Genomic DNA, 23,163 nt, shown 5'->3' on the forward strand with positions numbered 1-23,163 from the left:
AAGCATCATAAGCAAAACCTATATTAGGCAGCCCCTACTTTCCTGTAGAGAATTCTCTTCTTTTCTATAGAAAGCTTCCTATAGGCAGTCCCTGAAAAAGTGTACAGATGTCAAATGTGTGAAGGCTGTACAAGCTATTTTGACGCTGCAAGGGAAACTCCATTCTCTGAGAGCTAACGTGCACTTTCAGATCCCGAGTTACATCTCTTCTTCTAGGCCCAATCTTTGATCATCTAGTTTTGGAACCTAATCTACGTTCTTTGGCTTTTTTTTCCTTTTTCCTTCGCAGATGTACACATATCTTCTTAAGCTCAGTGAACTCCCAGTTGAGAGTCCCTGATTCAAGCTTACATGACAACTCCCATTTTTGTGTCAATTGTAGTAAGGTTTTAAGACCTACATTTCTAATTACTGTAGTTCCAGCCTGTCATTTTCCCATTTTCTACATGCTTATTTGATATTTTAAGTGCAAAATGCAGTAAAGTATTCAAATAAGGACATAAACAGTCTCCAATGGATACAAGTAGGGGTGCTGCTGAAATTGAACTCTAAGCTGTGGGCTGGCATGACAATTTGAAGGGTTTGCTTGTTGGATAATATACAAAAGATCCCCCACGCTAAGGGCAACTTGTTAAGCAGTGCCCTGCTGTGAGAGGGTGGTAAAGAAAACGGAACTCTACTTATATTTTGGGAAATTTGCAGGCAGTGCTATATAATATCCTTAATTGGACTCCCCTGCTTCCATCAGAACCATTCCTTCTACTCACTATGTTCATTTCTTTGATAGGAACTTGTTATGGGCTTAATTGTGTACCCCTTAGAATTCATGTGTTGGAAGTCCTAACCCCCAGTAACTTAGAATGTGACTGTATTTGGAGAAAGGCCTTTGAGGAGTAACTAAGGTAAAAGGAGGTTATATGGATGGACTCCAATCCAGTCTGACTCATAAGAAGAAGAGATTAGAACACACACTCAGAGGGAAGGCCCTGTGGCGACACAGGGAGGAGACCACCACCTACAAGCCAAAGAGAGAGGCCTCAGAAGAGGCCTGCCAACACCTTGATCGAGAACTTCTGGCCTCCAGAACAGTTTGAAAATGAATTTTTATTGTTTAAGCCTCCCAGTTTGTGGTACTTGGTTATGGCCACCCCCGTACACTAATACGGAACTCTTTGACCAAACACCATTAGCCTTGCTGAGACCTTGCGGATACCCACTCAGCCACACAGGGTCCTCTGGGCCTTAGAGGTGGAGAGGCAGTCCCCTTAGGGTCCAAGCAAGGAACAGAGGTTTTGAGCAATCAGATGTCTCATCCAGGGTTACGCACCCGGGAAGAGGTCAGACTATAGACTTGAATTCACTGTTCGACGCATAGCCCTGTTAGGTGATTTGGACGTGCCAACTTTCTAAGTCTATTTGAGAAAATCTTGATTAAAGTGCAACGTCTTGAATATGGCCACATAATCACTTGCAAGCAGATGCTATCCTTCTTTAGATTACTTGATAACATTCATAAATGTTTCACACGGATGGCCAAAATGAAAGAAATTGTAAGGAAGAGAGCAATGATAGAGGAGGGGAGATTTTTACAAGCCTGTGCTTAGATTTCTGCCAAGATGTAAAAAACATTGAAAAAGTAAACAATTACATCATTTTAAAAAAGAGGAATATTTTCTTATGTCATCATAAAAGTAATAAATATTTATGGTGTAACATTGGCAAAAGATGCAAGTTTTTAAAAAATTTATTTTTATTGAAGTACAGTCAGTTACCGTGTGTCAATTCCTGGTGTACAGTACAATGTCCCAGTCATGTATATACATACATATATTCAAGACATAAGTTTAAAGAAAGAAACATGTATCTCTCACAATCCTACCATTCAAAGATAACTCTTACGAACATTTGAGTAGCCATCTTTCCAGGATTTTATTCCATGCCTATGCAGACATGTGTCACAAATGTGAAATTACAGTGTACATGTACTATTTCATAGCCTCTCTTTTTTCTATTTGGATATATTTTATGGACATTCTTTCAAATCACCAAATATTTTTTGAAAATGCAACTTTTATGGTTACATTTTTTAGTGTTCATTATATAAATGTGCCACACTTTATTTAATTAATATCCTACAATTTAGGTAAAAGAAGGTCATTTTCTAATCAGAAATGTGATCAAAATGGTAGTGGGATTATGCTGAAAAAATATAGGTCAGGAAACACATTTTTTAAAGGATGCATTATATATTCAGTTACCCCCAAATTAAGGATCTTTATTTAGACAATTGCAGTTGAAGTTACCTTTCTCAGTAATTATCTATTGTCATTGGAGGTAGTTTAGTCTTACTGAAAGAAATTTGATTAATATATGAAATTAGAGTCAATTTATTTTTATGACTTCTTTGGGACCTTCCTTTCATTGAGTCATTAATTGGTGGTTCATTTTATTTTTAGTTTTTTAGTGTGTCTACCTGAAGAGCTGTCTGTTCCATGAATTTAAATTTAAGGTTCCAATACCCTTCCTCCTTGTATTTGTCTGCTGTTCTTTAGAAATGACAGGGCCTGGCATATTTTTAAACATTTTCTGAAAAAGTCTATGAAACGAGTTTAAAAGACCTGAACTTTTAACCTCATTAAGTTATGGTGAGAATAGAGAATGTTAATGTGTTTACTTTAAAAATGAATAGAATTACAGGAGAAACTTGCTGCTACATTACTACAACTGTCTAGCATTTGTTAAGGGCTTAGTACATGGCAGGCGCTTTCCTGTAAATTACTTCATTTAATTCTCACTCTAGCCTCACAAATTACAGAGGCATTTCCTTCGTTTTATATGAGCAGAAACTGAGACAAGGAGGTTGAATCTCTTGTCCAGGGGCACATAGATACGTGGTGGTCTCCAAAGCATGTGGTTTTTTCATTACACAGCCCAGCTTTTTTGATGACCAGGACAGCGCCTTAAATGATGTTTGGAGTTCTTTAATGGGTGCTCAGTGGCAGGGAGCATGCATGCATAGACCAGGTGTGATGATAAAATAGTCAGACTCATTTTGTGTGTGGTTATGGGAATCATCCTCGTTGTTTTGTAGTCACAGACTTGTATTATGTACAGTACACATCCTTGTGGGTAGATGGATGTGTGCATATATACACATACAAAAGCCTACCCTGAACAGGATACAATAATACCTTTGTAAACCTCCAAAACACGGCAAATCCTACACCCAAAACACAAGTTGGCAGCCAAATGCTGAAACAACAGTACATCAAAGCCCAGAACTTGAGAAATGCTCAGAATATTAATATTTGAAGACAAAAAGATTTTACTATTTATTATTATTTTTTCATCCTCGCTTAACTTGGTGCTTGGCACTGGTTGGCTATGACCTTGGTTTACCTTGACTATGTTCTTGGTTATTTATTGCAGCCATATTGCCCACTGGTTGCCATAGGCAAACATTCTTCCAAGATGTTTTTAGAGTACATTTTTACTGATGAATAACATAACTGTATTTCAATGTAGACAAATCATAAGGTACAACTTTTTCTGTTAACAGAGGTACTGGGGATTGAACCCAGGACCTTGTGTGTGCCAAGCCTGCACCCTACCACTGAGCTATATCCACCCTCCCTACCTGGAGTTTCATGAAATGGACTCAACCGTGTGGCCGACACCCAGATTAAGAAATAGGATATTACCAGCTTCGGAGAAACTGCCTCTTACTCAGTCTTAGTCACCATCGCCCCCTCCCCAAAGGCCTCTACTCTCCTAACTTTTTGACCAGTTTTGCCTGTTTTTGAACTTCATATGAATTGAGTCACAGAAATACTATTTTCTATTTGATTTCCTATTTCAACGTTATCTTATGAGATTCATCCATGTTCTCACGTGCAACATTTGTTTATTCAGTTTCATTTCTACATGGCATTCCTTTGTCCGAATATGTCACAACTTATTTTATCCGTTCTCTTGCAGATGCATATTTGAGTTTTCCCCAGTTTTTGACTATTATCAGTAGGGCCCCCACTAAAAACAGTCTCGTATATATCTTCTGACACTAGTACGTACATATTTCATTGGATAAATGCCTAGGAGTGGATTGCTGGGTTATAGGGTATTTGTATATGTTCAGTTTTAGTAGATGCTGCCAGAAGCTTTTTTCCAAAGTAGTTGTACCAATTTACATTCCCATTAATAACATATAGGGTATTTAGCTGCTCTAGATCTTTGCCAACAATTGGTATTGTTAGTCTTTTTCTTTTTAGCCACTTGGTGGGTATGCTTATTATGGTTTTATTCTGTGTTTCTCTAATGACTAATGAAGTCTAGCACCTCTTCATATGTTTATCAGCAATTTGGATATCCTTTTTTGTGAAATGCCTGTTCAGGTTTTTTGCCCTTTTTCTATGGGTTGTCTATATTTTTCTAATGGGTTGTCTGTAGAAATTCTTTATAATGTAGTGCCTGGAGGCAGCATAAAAGTTTTGGGATCCTGGAAGTTGTGGTAAAGATGGGGGAAGAACAGAAAGGGAGGTTGGGACACCTGAGTAAAACCCCATTGGCTTCTCCCTCCATTCAGCCTTGACATGGGAAAGGTATTTTAGGTAGCAATGCCTTTAGTCCCTGGTGGCTCTGTGCTTCATCAAGGGGTAGGCTGGCCCCACTTCTTGGCCTGTTAGTCTGGGTTTTGAAGCCCCATTTTCTAAGAATCTATACAGTATTCTAAACTCATAATTTCAGATGATCTTGTCCAGTCCCAAGGTTGGGTGTTATCTCTGTTTGCTCACCTCTCCTCTACGTCCTCTCCTCTCCAGTCCCACCACGTTCTGTCCATTCTATGCCCCAAATATGCATCCAGTCTGATCACTTCACCCCACTTCTGCTACCCGATTCAAGGCACATCGCCCTTCCCCTAAGCCAGTGAGATGGCTTCCAACTAGGCCTCCAACTGCCACAGCAAACTGTTTCAAAACACAAACTGAATCCCTACTTGAAGTTCTTTATTCTCCCTGTTATTATCCCTCATCACCCCTATTCTTTCCCTCTTAGCACTATCACAATCAGTAACTACATGTTTCTTTCTGCCTTTGTTTTCATGTCCGTCTTCTCCACCAACCTGTCAAGTCCATGAAGGGATCAGACCTACTTTGTGTACCAGTGCAGCTCAGTAGGTTTGCATTTGAACCAGAGAGATTGAATTAACACCTCATGTCAAATCTGAATCAAGTCCCCAGTGCCCCTCTCAGGTGGTCATCCAGTGGAAGGAGCTCTCACTACCCCCGAGGCCACCTATCCTGTATTTGAAAGGAAAGCAACGTACCTAACTTCAGTGTTCAAAGTGGAGGCAGAGTGTGTAAGCGGAAGGAAGGCTAGGATCTCTGCAAGACTGGAAACAGGAAGGTCTTCCCAAGGCACCAACGTCCTTGCTTGATTGTTTTAGTTGGAAAACTCTCCTCAGTTAGCAGATGCAGTTCCTGGCTCTTTGGCCTTAAATTCTCTCCCACCCATAGCGTTTCTAGGGAATTCAGTGCACGTCTGTTCTGGGGACAAAACAAGCTTGGAGGGGTCAATCCTGTTCCCATGCCCTGCCTCTGACCTCCCCCTCTGGAACTGAGGTCCAGAGTGGAACACATTGTGGCCTGGGGCTCTGGAACAGGCCTTGCCCATCTCTCAGTGGCCCAGCCCCTTACCCAAGTGTGGATTATTTAACACAGTCCTCAAAGATGATGACAGGGAGCTTGGAATCCCAGTGCATCCCCAGAAAGAGACAAGACTGCGGTTTGAAATTCTGGCTGTATTGAGGCTGTGTCCCCAGTGTTTAGCTAGCCTATTAAGTAGTAATCTAACCTTGTGGTGATCTCAATTAATTTGATGTTTTCCCCAGTCCCCTTTAGATAACGTGCACTCAGCACTGTGGGTTCACGAGCAATTTTAAATCCAGCACAGGAAAGGTCCTTTTTATATCCCCATAGGTCACGACCAAGGTGAAATCTAATCAGTATAGCTGAACAAGGCCTTGGAGCCAGAGAGATCTGGGTTCTAGCCTGATCCAGTCACTTACTAAGTGGGCCCTTGGACATTCACTTTCCTCCCTGAGCCTCAACGGCTTCATTTGCAAAGTGCAGCTAATTCTTACTTCTAGGGCCGTTGTGAAGATTTACAAGTTATGGAAGGTGTCTAGAACTGTAGCTGGTACAGGGTAGGTGCCCTGTATGGGATGATTCTTTTTCCAGAGTCTCCCATCTTCTGGGAAAGATGGCCAAGTACGGCTTCTGAATCTATTTGGTTGTTCTGGGAGGTACTGTTATTAGTCTTGATTTCAGGACAGTATTTGCTAAATTCCTATAGGTACTGCCAGGCTCCTCGGCATCCCTGATGGGGAGACAGAGGCAAGGGGTGGAAGCTAATTTGGGCAAATGAGCTGGAAACAGGTCCAAACCCTGAAGATTTTAATAATCTATCTTCAGTTTATTTCCAGTTAATATCCATCACTTACAGGCATAGAGGACTTTTAATTCCCTTGCACTCATAGCACAGGCTTAAATAATTAGAATCCCACAAATGCCCTACTTTATTCAGTAGTTCCAGACATGTTCTCGTGAGCTGTTTGAGCGATACTGACAATAAAGGGAAAAAGAAAGAGCAAAGACTTGGAGGAGATCTGCTGATTTTTCCTGGGTAATAAAAGTATGGATGGTTATTATTTTTCTCATCGATTTCCCACATTTTCTAAGTCATAATTTATTATCATTATTATCAGAATTCCCCCCAAACCCAAACCTTCTGAATTAAAAACACTGGGCAAATTGAATGAGGCTGTACCTCTGAAGGAAGGGTGAGCCTATATAAAGTGGTCAAAGCAGGGAGCAGGAGGCCCAAGGCACCTGAAGGTCACACTGGATTAAAATCTCATCGGCAACTGAGAGGGCCCCTGCTGTGGTTTCTGTTGCAAAGTACAAGGGGCTTTTTCCATTGATAACAGATGCTCAGTGAACAGCGGCTAAGCTGATGAACGAATGATGCCTCTCCTCTGATGATCTCAGAATATTTTCCTTTATCTATTTTCCTCAGTGAGAGATGTCTGCTTAGCTTAGGTTCCCCCCAGACAGTGATACTATTTTTTAAATGTTTTAAAAAATTTTTATTTTTTATTGAGTTGTAGTTGATTTACAATGTTAGTTTCAGATTACAGCAAGCAATTGTTACACATACACATACATATATATATTTTCAGATTCTTTTCCATTATAGCTTATTATAAGAAATTGAAAATAGTTACCTGTGTTATATAGTAGGTCCTTGTTGTTTGTTTATTTTATATATAGTAATGTGTGTTACTATTTTTTAAACTAACCAGCCGATAAAAGTTTATTGGGTTCCTATTATGTGCCAGGTACTGGGTATGCAGTAGTGACCAAAAGAGTCATGTCCTTGCCGCCATGGACCTCATATAAGCTGGTGGAGAAGATAGGATGTGGTCAGGTAAATACAGAAATAACATGTGTGACTGCAGGTTCTGCAGAGGAAATAAACTCTTGATAGGGAGGTCAAGTAAGGGTTCTCACCTTCACTTGTAAGTTGAGACCTGAAGGATTAAAGCAAGAAGCTGGATTGGGGTATGGGGAGTGGGGTTGTGTTCCAGGCGGAGAGAACATCGTAAGCAGAGATCCTCGAGTGAGAGAGAGCTTGGCTAGTTCCAGGCAGCGAAGGAGGCTGTGTGCTGGAGCACAGTGAAAGACGGGAGTGTGGTTGGTGTGAGATGAAGTTGGACAGGCAGGTAGAAGCCAGATCACATGGAGACGTGGAGGCATTTGGGTTTATTCTGAGTGCAGTGGGAGGCTGCTCTTCTTCCCCCAGACCTACTTCACCTGCAGTTTTTTTTTCCTTCTCTGTTTTTGTCAATTCCATCTCTCCAGTTCAGGCCAAAAGCTTTGGAGTTATCCTTGACTCCTTTTTTCCCCCCTCGTACCACACCTGCCCTGCCAGCAAATCCAGCTGCCTCCTCCTTTAAGTTACAATAGAATCTCACCACTCCTTCCCACCTCCACTCCTCCACCCTGATCCGAGCCATCATCTCTGGTTTGAATTATTGCAATCACTTCCCAGCAGCTTGGGCTAAGAATGCTGTCAGATTATCTCCCTCTTGTGGTCAAAACCATCCAATGTTTCCCCATCTCAGAGTGAAAGCAAAAGTTCTTACCATACAATCTCGCCCCTCCCTTGTTACCTCTTAGATCCTGGATATAGAGCCAGTAAGTAAAATACTGGAAAGGGAATCAATGGCTATAACTATATATTCATTCAGTCATTCCTTCAACAAATAGTTACTGAGAGCCTACTGTGTGCCAGGCCCTCTTCCAGGTGCTTGGGACACGCTGGTTACAAATCAGACAAAAAAATCTCTGCCTCATGGAATTTACATAGTAAATAAGTTAATTATATAATTTGTTAGATGGAAGTAAGTGTTAGGGGAAAAAGTAGTCAGGGAAGGAAGAATCCAGAGTCCTGGCTCGGGAGATTGTGGTTTTAAATAGGGTGGCCTTGTTCAGAAGGTGATGTCTGAACAAAGCCTTGTAGGAGGGGAGGGAGTTAGCATCACAGGTAACCATGGGAACAGGGTCTTTGGGCAGTGGACATGCTGGGAGTGGAGCAGTGACTGCTCCCTACAGGGTGATGCAGGCTGTAGCTGTCTTGTAGTTTACGCTACCCACAGCCAAGTGGTGGTAGTGGTGTTATGGTTAAGCTAAATTAACTTGGGTCAGAACAACAAACTCTCCACGTAGCTTTGATGACAATATATTTGTTAGATCTCTACTTCCTTTAGGATCAGATTCCCAAAGTGAATTCTGAGCAACAGTTCTCAACAAAAGGATTCCACAGGCAAATAGATTTGGGAAATGTTTCTTGGAATTTCACAGGGAACATCAGCATCGTAAAGGCTTTGTGGAATTCTGCTCTAAAGAAGCACGTTTAGCTCAACATTTATTAAGATTATTTAGTTGTGGGATCCTTTTTTTTTTTTTAAATGGAATTCCTAGTCAAATTTCATAGAACTACAAACTTGGAAATACTTATATAGACAGATTGGAACCTACCAATCTGGGAAGATTTGATTGAGTTTTCACTGGGAGCAAAGTGCTTGGAGGAGCTAGAAAAGAATGCTAGTTGCTAGGCTGAGTGCGGTCCTCCAACCAGGAAAGTCTGGATAGTTACGAGATTAAAAATGGCTGGGGATAGATCTAGGGTCAAATAATCATTAATCAAACTTTTACTCAATGTTTCCTTCCTTGTGGCATGCTACGTGCTGAGAGTTGGCAAACTTTTCCCATAAAGGACCAGATAGTAAGCATTTTAGGTTTGTGGGCCATATGGCAGTGTGAAAGCAGCTATAGACAGTATGTTAATGAGGAAGCATGGCTGTGTTACAATAAAACTTAGTTTATGCATACTGAAATTTGAATTTAATATAATTTACATGTATCATAAAATATTATTCTTTTGATTTTTTCCAACCATTTAAAGATGTAAAAACCAGTGTTGGCTTGCATACCCTATACAAGCAGGTGGTGGGCCAGATTTGGCCCACTGGTTTGCCAGCATTATATGCTATATACCTGCAGGAGATCCCAGCCTAGAGGGAGACATCTACGTGGATAATTAGTGTATTGTGGAAAGGGTTGTAGTAGAGGTCAGCACCGGATGCTCTGAGAGCCCAGAGGAGGAGCTGGGAGGGACTTGGATAGGTTAGGAGGGGAAGTAATAGTGGAGGCACTCTGGATTTTCTGCTTTGTCTCCAGGCCCTGGTTGGGTGTTGCCCGAAGGGTGTGCCTGACTGCACTCAGGTGTTTTCTGACCGGGCATCTCTTTCCCTCAGGTCCTGGTCCTGACCCTTAGGGTTCACCTTGAGTCCCTTTTGTGGTGCTACTATTTTCCTCCTGGCTCCTTGACTTGTTTCTGTAGTTTATATCCCCATTTGTTACCAGTTTATTTTGGGAGTCTTATCTTTTGAGTACCATCCCTGCTGCAGCAGCCTTCTAGAGATTGAGCACATGTTCCCTCCCTCCTGGGTGCCCTCGGCCCCTTTCCTTCAGGGGTGATATTCTTCTGCCCTGCTAGCTCTCAGCTGCCGCGATTTCTGAAGCGAATTATGGGAACTTCACACAGTGGTGTGCTGGTACCAGCTCAAATCAACTTACGAGACCCAAACATACACATCTCATCCCAAATGAGTTCAGTGATATCTGGTTGCTAGCTTGAAACCTGCTATGGTGAGAGTAGAAATTGGAAAAGGAAATCTGCAGATACAAATCAGGGCTCTTTCCCCCTACCACCCTCCACCTGTGGCCATTTCTGACCTGGAGAACTGATTTGCTAGCATAGCACTCTTTATAAGCCCAGGCAAAATGATTTTTTAGGATAATACACAACTCTACTCGTTGATTTATAGAACGAGCCGGGAGAAATTTGGATCTAGATGTAGTGTCAATTACTAAACTTTCAAACATGTCTGGAATATCTCCTCTCCTGTGCCTTCCTGACACATTCCTACTAGACTCTCCCAGTCTGTGTTGGTCCCCCTTCCATGGTGTGCTCAATTATATCACACTCTTGTGTCATCTTCTGAGTCCATGCGTGTCTTTTATTCAATTATGAGCTCCTGAAATGTGGGCCAGGAGAGGTAGCTGTAGAGTAGTGCTTAATTGCCAGGGCTGTAGAGCAGGATGTCTGGGTCCAAATTCTGGTCCCATCACTTATGATCTGAGTAACCCAGAGCAAGTTACTAAATAACTCAGTTTACTTCATCTGTAGTATTGGGGTAATAGTGGGATGTTCCTCATACAAGTGCATCACTAATTAGTTTCATATACACTTAGAGAAATATATATATTTCTTATATTTCATTTCATATACAACACTCAGAGAAATACTTGCTCTTAGTAAGCATTCAGGGAATTCAGCTATTATTAGTAACCATTTGGTTTTCAATTCCCATCATATTGTCTGGCACATGTTATATGGTACATACTTAATACATTTAATATGTATATGAAATGCTGATTAAATGAACAAAAGTGCAAATAGAGGTAGAGAAGGGAGTGATCCTTGTGGGCTGGATTAAGGGGATTTGAACAACTGATAGGGTTTGCAATAGGGCTTAAAGGGTTGGTCGAGTGAATAGATGGGGAAAGTTAATGGTTAATTCAGCAGGCACTCATAGAAAGAGCCCTGCTCTCCAAAAGTTAGGCCATTTGGTAAATATAGAAACTGAATGTTAAAAATAATTAGCATTAAGCTGATTTCATTTCAAGTTGATAGCAGACCTGCTGTCAAAATTCCATTTCTCTCCTCCCTAGTGTCTGCTGAGGCGTTACTAAGTGTTTAGCTTTAGGAATATAATAGATTTTAATTATTGAATGATGCACTTGAAGAGAAAGCAGGAAGAAGTCAGGAATGTTCTGTAACTCCGGGGCATCGATTTTATGCACTGTGGAGAAATTAACATAATATGGTGACATTTCCACAGCCATCCAAAAGTAATCTGACGATGCTAATTTGAGAGATTGAGACCCCTTGATTCTTCCCAGCCCACACATCCATTGTCACTTTGCCTTTGGTGAATTATTTTTCCTTTTGGAACTCACCAGTGCTGTCTTTGGCAAATTAAAGCTAATAATGCATGGCTCTGCCCCGTGATTGTGCTGATTCCCTCATGAAGGGAGGGGTATTAATTTGTCTTTTTTAGGATTGACAAAGTGATTGAGGATGACGTAATTCTCTTTGAGGTTTTTCTTCTTTTGTCATCGAGCAATTGTTCTTCAGCTGATAGGAGGAGTAGATCACAGCAAGGAAGACGACTGTTGTAGAAGAATCAGGACTGTTGTGAAATTTATCCTTAGTTCCTGGCCTCTCTTCCCCCCCCAAAAATTCATAGCCTCTGGGGCAAGAGAGATCTGGTTTGAATCAGGACTTTGTCATTTTGCAGTGAGTAATCTGTGATGCACCTTTTATTTTGAGCCTCACTTTTCTCTTCTGTAAACAGGGATTATGACACCAACCTGGCAGGGTTGTGGGTACTGGTGAGATGGAGCTCTGTGGTGACAATATGAGGCAGAGCCCGGGTGGCTTAGTAGGTGCTCAAGAAATGCTCTTTCCTCACGTTTCAAAGTTCCTTTCTCTCAGAAAGTGTTACACGAATAGGGGGGATTTTCCTTAAACATATTTTAATTGACAAGGATATGTAAAAATTAACATCCAGTTGAAGCTTCTGTTTTGGGAATGTGTACAGGACTATGACACACATATTTGTGTGTGTGTCGGCTCTTGTAGGGCAGGCGTGTCCAAGGGTGACAATATTTCTAGAACAATTCCTTGCATACTGCCTTCAACTCCACCTTTTTCTACTCCTACATCAGGAAAGCAAATCCACTGACCAAGAGGAATAGAGAAGATTGGCAGAATGGTCTGAAAATGCATTGGACAAGAAAAAACCATTCTAGTCTTACAAAATTTTTGGTATTTGTGGCAAACATGATACTTAAAATTCACAACACACAAGCAATTGTCCCTCTCAAAATATACTCTTCATTGGTTGGTCTCAGTGAAACCCAAACCTTTGTGAATTTTACAAAATGTTACTACAGACAAGGGTTTGGTGAGTCAATAATCTGTCAATTAGCAGGTTGAAGATTCACTGTTTGGAAAATTATCATTCATTGAATTGACTTAAAATCACAAGTTGGCTAGGTTGTGGGCAGGGAAGCTTTGCTCTGTGTCCATGGCCATGACATTCTGGACAGTTTTTTACCCACCCCATTTATTTGGATTTTGAGATCATAAAATGTATAATTGTGTTTTATTTATCTATGTTCAGGAAGCATAAAAACTATACAAAATGAAAATACTTTCAGTCATCATAAAACATGTGCTATTAAGCACCATCTTAAGAAAAATTTCAGTAGGAGTGTTTTCACTTTAGAATGGACTTAACTTTTCAGCCTTCATACCCAGAGGGGTGGATGTGGGGAGGAAGAAAGTGCACTAGACCGGTTGAAGACCTGTGTTCAAATCCTGAATTTGCCTCGTAGGAGCTCCGTGACCTAGGGCATATTACTCAACCTCTCTGAGTTTGTTTTTCCACTTGAAAAATGGGAGTCATTCTAACTACTCACAGAGTTGTGGCAAATGACATTCTACAGGGAAGTTTATCCTGCTTTTCTATTTCTGCCTCTTCTGGATCAGTGCTCTCAGGATGCAGGAATATTTATCTCCTGCAGAATGATTTGTGGGGATCCTTCTAGGGGACTGGAGGAAGCTCCTCTCACTTTCCCAAATGGTCCCTTTCCAGGATTGGTTTGCCTGTTGCCCGGATGGCTCAGTCCCTTTATGCGCTGGCTGGAGAAATGGGAGTCAACAGCATCCGAGCAGGGTGGATGCCAACACTTGGAGAGTGAGAAGAGAAAAGAGGCCTGTAACAGAACACCAGTGTTTAAGGTGCAGAGGAGGGTGGCAGGCCAGCCAGGAGGGAGCTGGGCGTGGGAATGCAGGAAGATCCAAGTCAAAAGTAGAGGCAGAGGAACCAGTCAGCTGCATCAGACACCCCAGAGAGGTCATCCAGCACATGCTCTTCTGGTCATCCTCAGGTGCCTAACAGGGCATGTTTCTTTTCTTTGCTGATAGAGGCAGGGGCCAGGAGGGCAGCGGTGGAAAAGGAGTGGCAGAGTCCTGGGGGAAACTGTGGAGAAAGCTGAGGATGCAGGAGAGCAAGGTAAGCCCCACTGCATGCAACTGACATGGTTCACAATCCTCCAGACGCTTTCCTTTCCTCTGCTCTTGCAGCAGCTGAAGGGAACACAGAAGTGATGAGTACTATCAGTTCCAGAGCAATGATGGAAAAAACCAAGACTTAGAGTGCTAATGCTTTTTCAGCCACAGTGGAGCTGGGGTTTGAATCCAGCTCTCATGAACCTAAGTCCCGTGCCCTTCGCACTGAACTGGCTTCATCTTTCTGGAGTTTCCTAAGTGTTTCCCAAAGCAGCAGTGCAGCGCTTGGTGCAGGCATCTTGGCCGGACAGAAGGCCACAATTCAGGACTCCACTCTGTCTCTTTGTGGGGAAATAACCAAGCATATGTGGTCCATCTTAGCGACCTCGTGGCTAATCACTTTATGATTTCTAGCCTTTACTCCTGCTCCTGTGCTCACTGCCCTTCGCCCTGGTCACTCCTGCTAGATAAGTGGGGGGTCCCTTCGTCCTAGTGAGAAGAGACCACCGAGCAGCCCGAGAAGGTGCTAGGATCCCCGCCAACACAAGGCGCCCCCCAGCGGTGCTGGCGGTAAGCACAGCTGTGTGGACAGCGCCCTGGGGGCAGGGGTGGAGGAGGGCGGCCTGTGTTTTCCAAAGTGAAGTTCCTGGTGCTGTGGGCTGTGGCATTTGGGGGATGTTGGACAGAGGGACCCTGTGAGACTTTGAGGGATTTAAAAAAAAATCACACGCAGAAGGAGATTCAATTTGGATTCTAAGTATTTCCAAATTAACCCTAGGTGTGGAGTCCTCCAATCTGAGAATGTTGACAGTCACGTTGTCTCCTAGTGCCTAGTCCCTCCTTGTTTATGTGAAAATTAAGGCTTTTAAAGAAACTTTCTTCTAAGAGTTCAGGATTTTTATAAATGGCTTTATAAAGCATTGGAAATGACACGGGCTGTCAGAAGTTTTGGTACCGGAACTTCTCTAACTAGTTGTTAACACAGTCTGTTTCTCTGTCTGATCCTGTCCGTTTACCTGTAACTTCCCACCCGTCACAAGTTACTACTGTGCAAAATGCTTAAAATGTGAGAAAAAAGCAACAGTGACATAACAGCAGAGCTGTATTTATTGAATGGTTACTACGTGTTAGCTCCTGCTCTAAGCGCCTTCCACCTATTGTCATTTAGTCCTCACAACAGTCATATGAGGAGACTGAGGCAGAGCCCGTAAGAGCAGAGCCCGTAAGATCATGACTTAGAATTTCCACTACACAAGTCTGTCATCTATTTCTTTTGGCATCAGCTTGCTTTGTATGGTGAACATGCATAATATTTTCATGCATAATATTTTAAAAATTACCAGGATTTGACCTTGGCAGGTCAGCTGTGGAAAACTTGTGCTGTTCATTGTGATGTTTTACTGCACTAACATGAGTGCGAGTAGGATGAAAATGATGTGAGTATGATTAGGATGAAAATAACACTAATAATGTTAAAAAAAACAACAAAAACCCCCCAAAACCCTATCACTTTTGCTCATACCTTTTTATCACTCTTATCTCAAACAAGAGACTAGTGTTAATGTTATCTCCTCCAGGAAATTGTGGACTGGACTAATGGCACCCCCTACCCTCTCCTGGACTTCCCTCTGTCTTAGCACCATGTGCCGTTATCATCTGTTCACTTGTGGGTCAGCCCATCTAGACTATGAGCTGCCTGAAGGCAGGGACTGAGTCAGAGCCTGACAGGTAGATTGTGGAGCTTGGATGCTGAGCTTCTGGGTAGTCTTGGCATTTTCTCCCCTTCCTTTCTTCCCCGAGTCCTTCAAGGCAGCTGGATCTCCCTCCTATCTTCCCAGTAGAGTCCCTGTTGGGAAGTTTCCAGGATCCGCTGGGTATCAGGGGGCAGGTCTGCAGTCTCTAAGGGGCTGCTGACTTTGGGTGAGTCTTCTTCATGACGCTTGGGGTTTTTTCACTTCCTTTTGGGCAGCAGGAAGCTGAAGGTGGTCAGTGCGGGGGCCTGGCCAGTGTTGTGGGTGGGAACCAGGACCACAAAAGATACTTGGGGTGGGGGACAGGCTTGGGAGTTGGCTAAGGGCTTCTCTTCCTGGAATAGAAACCTCAAGGGCAGCTCAAGGGCACAGTTCTGTATTCTAGGTTGGGGATGGGAAAGGAATAGGGCCTACCCTGTGGGCTCTAACTAGCACCTGTCTCCTCCCTGCTAATTTATTTCTTTGGACTTGATTAAAAAAGGGAGAGGTTGGAAGAGAAAGAGTGGGTGGAAGGGCCGTCAGATGCGAGTGTCTGGAACTTTGCACCCTCTGAGGAGAGAAGAGAGGCAGCCTAGCATGGTGGAGGCCTGGGGAGGAGTCAAATTGGTCCCCATTTAGATCTCATGTAAATCTCATCCTTTGCTGTAGCTGGTCTGTTTCTCAATGTGTGAAATGGGAATTGTTGTGAGGGTTAAGATTCTGTAGGTAGAAGGGTCTGGCACGGTGGCTGGACTGCAGTGGGGACCTCAACAAACATGGGCTGAAAATGAGGCTCCACTGACTCGTCTCTTCTTTCAGTTTAATCACTGAATTAACACTTCACTTTGACCCTTTTCTGCTTATTGTTTCCAACACGTGGTCTTGATTTCTAGCGTACTTCAACCGTTCAATTTTCTTTGTGAAAAAGAAAGTTGTCACACATTTTGAGTCAATCCCAAAACCGCCTGCTGAGTGCAGGCTACGTGTCAGTGACAATGCTTTCTGATTTGGAGGAGATCTTCAAAATCAGAGGCAGAATTAAGTCAAGAGGTAACTCATGTTAAAAGAGGAAACCAAATGGCCTCCATTCTCCTAAATGCCCTTTATTGGCTCGAGGGATACTTAAAAAAAAAAAAATTCAGTTGCCAGATGTATGCAAGAATTTACCACAGTGAAAAAAATGCCTTTTGGAAGCTTAAATACCTGACAAAAGCGTCTCAGCATTAAATCACTGATACTCCCACCTGCTGCCAACTGTAACTGCTTCCCTTTATCATGATAATACAGACTGATTCTCTGGTAGCGTTTCTGGGTAGCAGGGTAATCAACATCTGGAAAAATCTGCTTGTGATTTTGAGATTTCAGTCATCTTGTCAATACAGAGGCTTTGTGCTTTCCCCACCCATAAAGGTTATTTTTATAGTTCAAGATCATGACTTAGAATTTCCACTACACAAGTCTGTCATCTATTTCTTTTGGCATCAGCTTGCTTTGTATGGTGAACATGCATAATATTTTAAAAATTACCAGTAAATAAAGTGTCACATTACTGGTGATGTGGTAGCAGAACTTTTCCATTAGGTCCTGATATGATGGAAGAATGAAATCCAGTCTGAGAAGAGGAGCCAAGAGTTTTTAGACAATGAATATGAATTCTTCTTTACTCAATTGGTGGTAAAGATGGACCACCTTATCCTGATTCATGGAGGTTGGTTAGGGCACATCCTAAACCTAGAAGAGCAATATCCTTGATATGTTAATTTCCACATTTCTTCTTAAAGCTACCGTCAGAACTAGAATATTCAACAAGTATTTATTAACTGCCTACTTGGTGCTTGGATTTTTCTAGGTATTTGGAGTATTTCAGTGAACAAAACATACATGGCCCTCATGAAGCTTACAGTCTAGGGTCATTTATTTGGCTCAGAATAATTTGGTTTAATATATTTCTTAAATCATAACTTTTTCCACCATGGATTATTTTATTAAGATTGTTATTCGAAATTATATTTTTATTTTTTAATGAAGTGTAGTCAATTTACAATGTTAATTTCAGATGTACAGCAAAGCTATTCAGTTCTATACATAAATACATATATATATATATATACATATATATAAATAAATTTTCAGTTTCTTTTCCTTAATGGCTCATTACAAGAAACTGAATATAGTTCCCTGTGTATATAGTAGGTTAAAAAATTTTAAACATGAAAAATACAGAAACTAGTTAGAGACCTGTGTTTGTATTAACAATTAACTTTTAAAATGTTTTTCTTTTTTTTTTTTTTCTAATTGTGGGCATAGTAAAAAATTTGGAGGACACAGAAAAGAAGAAAATAAATTCCACCAAGATTCCTGAGTGGGAGGACAAGCCTTTACTCGCTGCCTCTGGGAAACCAAATTACCTATAATTCCAGCTCTAGAATATAATCATTATTACAATTTTGGTGTGTTTCCTCCCTGTCTTTTTAAAGTGCATTTTTCACATAGTTGTGACAATATTGTATCCAACTTTGTAGTTTGCTCTTTTTTCTTAAGTACAGTTTATCTTTACTCTCTGTTGTTCCGTGACATTTACTCTAAAACACCGGCATCCTTATCATTATCATCAACAGCAGGGGCCACATCTGGACACAAAGAATGATGTGTGTGTGTATGTGTGTGTGTGTGTGTGTGTGTTTAGCTAGCTCTGTGTATCTGTGTGGGTGTGTGTTTGCTAGTGACAAGGAACGTGTTTGCTGTCCGGTTTGAGGTGAATCACTAAGCTGGAAGAGAGTCCTGGATGAATTTAGCTGCCAGTGAACAACAGATGGGGGAGAATCTCTCTATTACAAGTCACTTCAGCAAATAGTTGCATCCACTCTGGTGTCAGAAATTCCCTTTTGAGCTGCCTGTCTGTTCCCTTTGGTTCCAGCGTTCTTGGTACTTTTGATGATTCTGTTGCCAAGGTTGCCACTGAGAGGAGTTACCTTCTCCAGGGATTTCATAACCACAGTAAGGAGATCCAACTCCATAATTCCATTCTTTGTTATTGGAGGGCTTGAAATGAAATGTACGTGTAAAATACTTAGCCCAGAGCCTGAAACATGGTGGCTGGACCCATGTTAGACCCCTATGAAACCATGCTCCCCCTCCAAGTCCAAGTGCAGATGTGTGATGACTCTAATGGCTATCCATTGGGGACCTATTGCTGTGCAAGTTGTAACCTTGGCTGCTCTGTATTTATTTCTAATCCTTATTCCCTGGAGCCTCGTCAGGCATCTTTGATGTGGCCAATTCTGCTGGCTGGCTAAAGATTATTCACCGAATTTCTGGCTGCTGTTCCCCTTGCCTCATAACATACTGACATTTTTGTATTTCTACATATTTCTGGTTTCTAGTTCTATAAAGGAAAAAACCATATGTCACAAGATGATGCAATTTCCAACTACTAAATGAAGCCTACTTTTGGCTTTCTTTCTAAAGCCAGAGCTATAGCATACTATTAAAATTGTCTAGTCTTAAACCTTCTGTAAGTGATAACACCAACAGCAGATCACATGAAAAAGAGGTGTTCTTTCTAGGGCAAAGCTTTAATTTATATCTTGGTGGTGGGCTTAGGAGCTTTGACTGAGTGAGCCTCGATTATGATTGAAAGGTTACAACTCTGACTGGGGGGCAGATTTTCCCCTCAGCCATTGGCACGCAGGTATAAACTATGTCTGCACCTGGTGAATTGGAAATTTGGTCAAAATAATGGAGAGGATAGAGTTTCAAAGGATCCATGTTTCTCAAACCCTCTTTTCTTTTCTAGTTTTCATTTTCCAGAGTCCCTTTTGCCGTTTGGTGGGGCCATATGACTAATTTCTGGCCAATGGAATGTAGGAGAACGGATACGTGTTTCTTCCAGGCTGCTGGGGGGAGTCATTGAGGAGATGTGACCACTGGTTGACCCATGAGCTGGACCCAGGCAATTGGAGTCTTCTTACCCCCTCCCCTGTCCTTGGCCACCTGCCTTCTGCATTTTCAGAAACTTCTCCAAGGATACAGCCTTTAGATAGAAATGTGGGGTTGAGACTGTCTGGATGGTATATGTAACTGAACCCAGTTAAGTCCTCTGTATAAACTTTTAAGATTTGGTAGGTGGGTGTGGAAATTTACTCATCTTGTGGCCACTCAAGGCAAGCCTGTTAAGAAAATCCCTTGTTTATTAAAACTGCCACCCACCAATCTGGAGTGATCTGCTTCCTTCTTCAGTCTCTCCCTCTCCTCTGCATTGGTCTTTGTAACGAGCAAGAAATAAACCTTTAGTGTGGTGTCAGGCCGCTGAGACTTTGGATATTTGTTACAAAAATTAGCTACACAAACTAATGCAGGATTTGGTACATAAATATTAGTTCAATAAATATTAGTGTTTTTTTCTGCTGGTCCCCAGGAAGCACAGAATGTCAGCATCCTCTCAAGGAAGTCTGAACTGAGACGAGTATGTCTAAGCAAAGCCCTTGAGAGAAAGTCAGGAATCAAGCAGAGAAGCCAAATACATTGCTAACCGCACATGGTGGGATTTGCAAGGAAGACTTGCCTGACCTCCCCGTTTCAGAGCCAGATAGAAACATCACGATGGAAACAGTTTGGAAACAGACCAGGAGTGTTTGGGTTGAATGCTGCAAACTGGCAGTGGTTCTCATCCCTGGCTTCTCACTATAATCATCTGGTGAGCTTTAAAAAATACCAATGCTTAGCTGTCTATCCCCATTCAAGACTAGTGAATCAGAATCTGTTTTGGTGAGCCCTGATGTCTTATGTGATTGACTAGTTCCATAGGTGATCTTTCTTTTTTTTTTAATTCTTATTTTTAATTGAAGTGTAGTCGATTTTCAATGTTAGTTTCATGTGTACAGCAAAGTGATTTAGTTATACATATACATACACATATATATTTTCAGATTCTTTTCCATTACACTCATTACAAGAAATTGAATATAATTCCCTGTGCTATACAGTAGGTCCTTGTTGTTTATCTGTTTTATATATTGTAAAGTGTAGCTGTTATCCCAAACTCCTGATCTGTCCCTTCCTGACCTTCCCCTCAGGTAAGCACAGTTTGTTTTCTATGTCCCTGAGTCTCCATAAGTGATCCTGGCATGCCGTTGTTGTTGAGAACCACTGCTGCAAATGATATTGAAGCATCTGTGCCTCGTCTTTACTGAGCAGCGGGTACTAGTGTGAAGCATACTTAGATGAACCAAAGGTACTGCGTAACATTATGGCATGCTAAACAAAGGTAAGAGATAGTTGTAGCCAGAAGAAATTATGGTTCAAATACACCATTTTCCAAAACATCTATGCCTTTTTTTCCTGCAGAGCTATGGAAGGTCAGCCTGTGGGATTGCCATGGTGCCTTTGAGTTCCATTCCCTGTGCTCTTGGTGGTCTGATCAGGGGAATATCCCAGAGTTCTGGAGCCCAAAGTCCCCATCCATGTTTGTCATGAGTCATGTTCATGGTCTCTTGGAGAAACAATGGAGCTTTATGTTCATGAGGCTGGCTCGTGTAGGGATGAGACAGCAGGGAGTTAGTGGCCACTGTGGATAACAGGGCATCATGGTAGTGATTGCTAGTAAAGGCTTATGCCTTTAAGGGTGTGGGCAAATTGAATGGAAGTCAGATTTATATTGAACTTAAATACCTGCTATATTTTGGGAAACCTTATCAAATTCAGTGCCACCTGATTAAAATAGCCCAAAACATTAATCTAAAGAGAAAGGGTGCAAGGCTGTGCTGTAGGCAAAGGAATCATCAGCTCTCATTTGACTTTTCTTCTTTGGGAAACACTTTGTACTGTTGGAGGTACACTCGGTACTGTGACTGCTGTGCACTATTTGTTCATTCCTTCATTTAACAACTTCTAATGGTGAGTTACATTGTGCAAGGTGCCTAACAAGTGAATAAACATGGTCCCTCCCTTCAAAGATCTTTTTGAAGGAACTTTTACTTGTAACTTGTGCATTTATAAGGCCCTGCAAAGGAAGCCTGATTATGCCCATTTCACCAGAGGAAAAGGTGAGACTCAGACCAATTAAGCCACTTGTCTGAGGTAACATATCTGGCAGCCCCTCTATTGTCACCCAAGGCTTATGACTCAGGTTCAGGGGTCTCCCTGGGGAGAAGAGCCAATGGCTGCTGGAAGGTGGGGCGAGGAGAAAGATGCTGGTCAAGGCTAATGTTCCCTTTCAGACCTACCAGGGAAGGGGTCTCTGAAACAAAGCATCAGTGTGAATTCAAGACTCTTCTAATCATTTCACCACAGGGAAAAGTATTTGAATCTTAAGGCAGATGAGGAAACAGAGGGGGCCAGGAGAGGACTTCAGGAGTCCTCAAATGTCCCGAGGTTGCTTGGGCCAAGAAGCAGAGTCAGATCTATGGAGAGAAATGCCTTCATGAGCCAAGAGAGATCTCACCACAGACTGTCACTGTGCCAAGGGCTTCTCGAGCTCATGCCACTTTTCTCAGATTGTCCTTGGCACTCAAACCTTCCTTGTGATGTGGAATATGACCCCTGCATGTTCTCTGATCCCTGAGTCCTCTCCAGCTGCTTGATGGCCACTAGTATCCATTTCCCATCTTCTCCAGATTCCTTCTTATTATCTTTCTCCTATTAGGGTTCTCCAGAGAAACAGAACCAACAGGATGTATGTGTGTATGTATGTATGTATGTATGTATGTATGTATGTATGTATGTATGTATGAATGAATCAGTCTTTCTTTCTTTCTTTCTTTTTTTCTTTCTTTCCTTCCTTCCTTCCTTCCTTCCTTTCTTTCTTTCTTTCTTTCTTTCTTTCTTTCTTTCTTTCTTTCTTTCTTTCTATCTATCTATCTATCTATCTATCTATCTATCTATCTATCTAATCTCTCTGGAGAGAGATTGGTTTATTTTAAGGAATTGGCTCATGTGATGGTAGAGGCTTGGTGAGTCCAAAATCTGCTTGGTAGGCAGACAGGCTGGAGACCTGGGGAAGAGTTGCAGTTTGAGTGTAAAGACTGTCTGTTGGGAGAATTCTTTCTTGCAAGGGGTGGTAAGTCTTTTTTTATAATAAGATCTTCAACTGATTGGATGACGTTTGCCCACACTGGGGAGGGTAATCAGCTTTCCTCAAAGTCCACTGATTTAAAATTTAATCTCTTAAAAAAAAATCCTCAAAGAAACATTCAGAGTGTTTGACCACATAGCTGAGTACCACGGCCTGGCTAAATAGATACTTAAAATTAGCCACACAGTCCCCTTGCCCCTCACATGCACATTCTACCTGTCAAAGTGTGCATGAAAAACGATACATCCAAATACCCATTCTCTGGCTTGTTCTCTGCAACTGTGGTTAGAATCTTCTTTATAAAAACTGAATCTGATTATAGCAGTGTAGTGGCTTCTGTCCAGGCCCGTCTCTCTCCCATGCTCTTACCACTCCCAACTGCTGCATTGGCATTTCTTTGCCTGAGCGGGGTTCATCTGGCCACCATATCTTGCTCTGCTGCCATGTCTGTGGGCCAGGAATACAGTTGCTCTTCTGTATCCGTGGGTTCTGCATCTATGGATTTAATCAATTGCATATCGAAAATATTTGAGAGGGGGAAGGTATAGCTCAGTGGTAGAGAGCGTGCTTTGCGTGCACGAGGTCCTGGGTTCAGTC

General features: G+C 41.9%; 1 protein-coding gene across 1 annotated transcript in view; it reads left to right on the forward strand.

Annotated features, from left to right (window-relative positions):
- The window catches only part of PDE1C (phosphodiesterase 1C), a 474,248-nt gene that overhangs the window by 11,718 nt on the left and 439,367 nt on the right, over window positions 1-23,163 (forward strand). Inside the window, 1 exon segment of the mRNA XM_014561810.2 lies at window positions 13,681-13,768. Within this exon segment, the coding sequence (XP_014417296.2) occupies window positions 13,681-13,768 (88 nt within the window).

The sequence above is a fragment of the Camelus ferus genome, chromosome 7 (assembly GCF_009834535.1).
Source record: "Camelus ferus isolate YT-003-E chromosome 7, BCGSAC_Cfer_1.0, whole genome shotgun sequence".
Lineage (NCBI taxonomy): Eukaryota > Metazoa > Chordata > Mammalia > Artiodactyla > Camelidae > Camelus > Camelus ferus.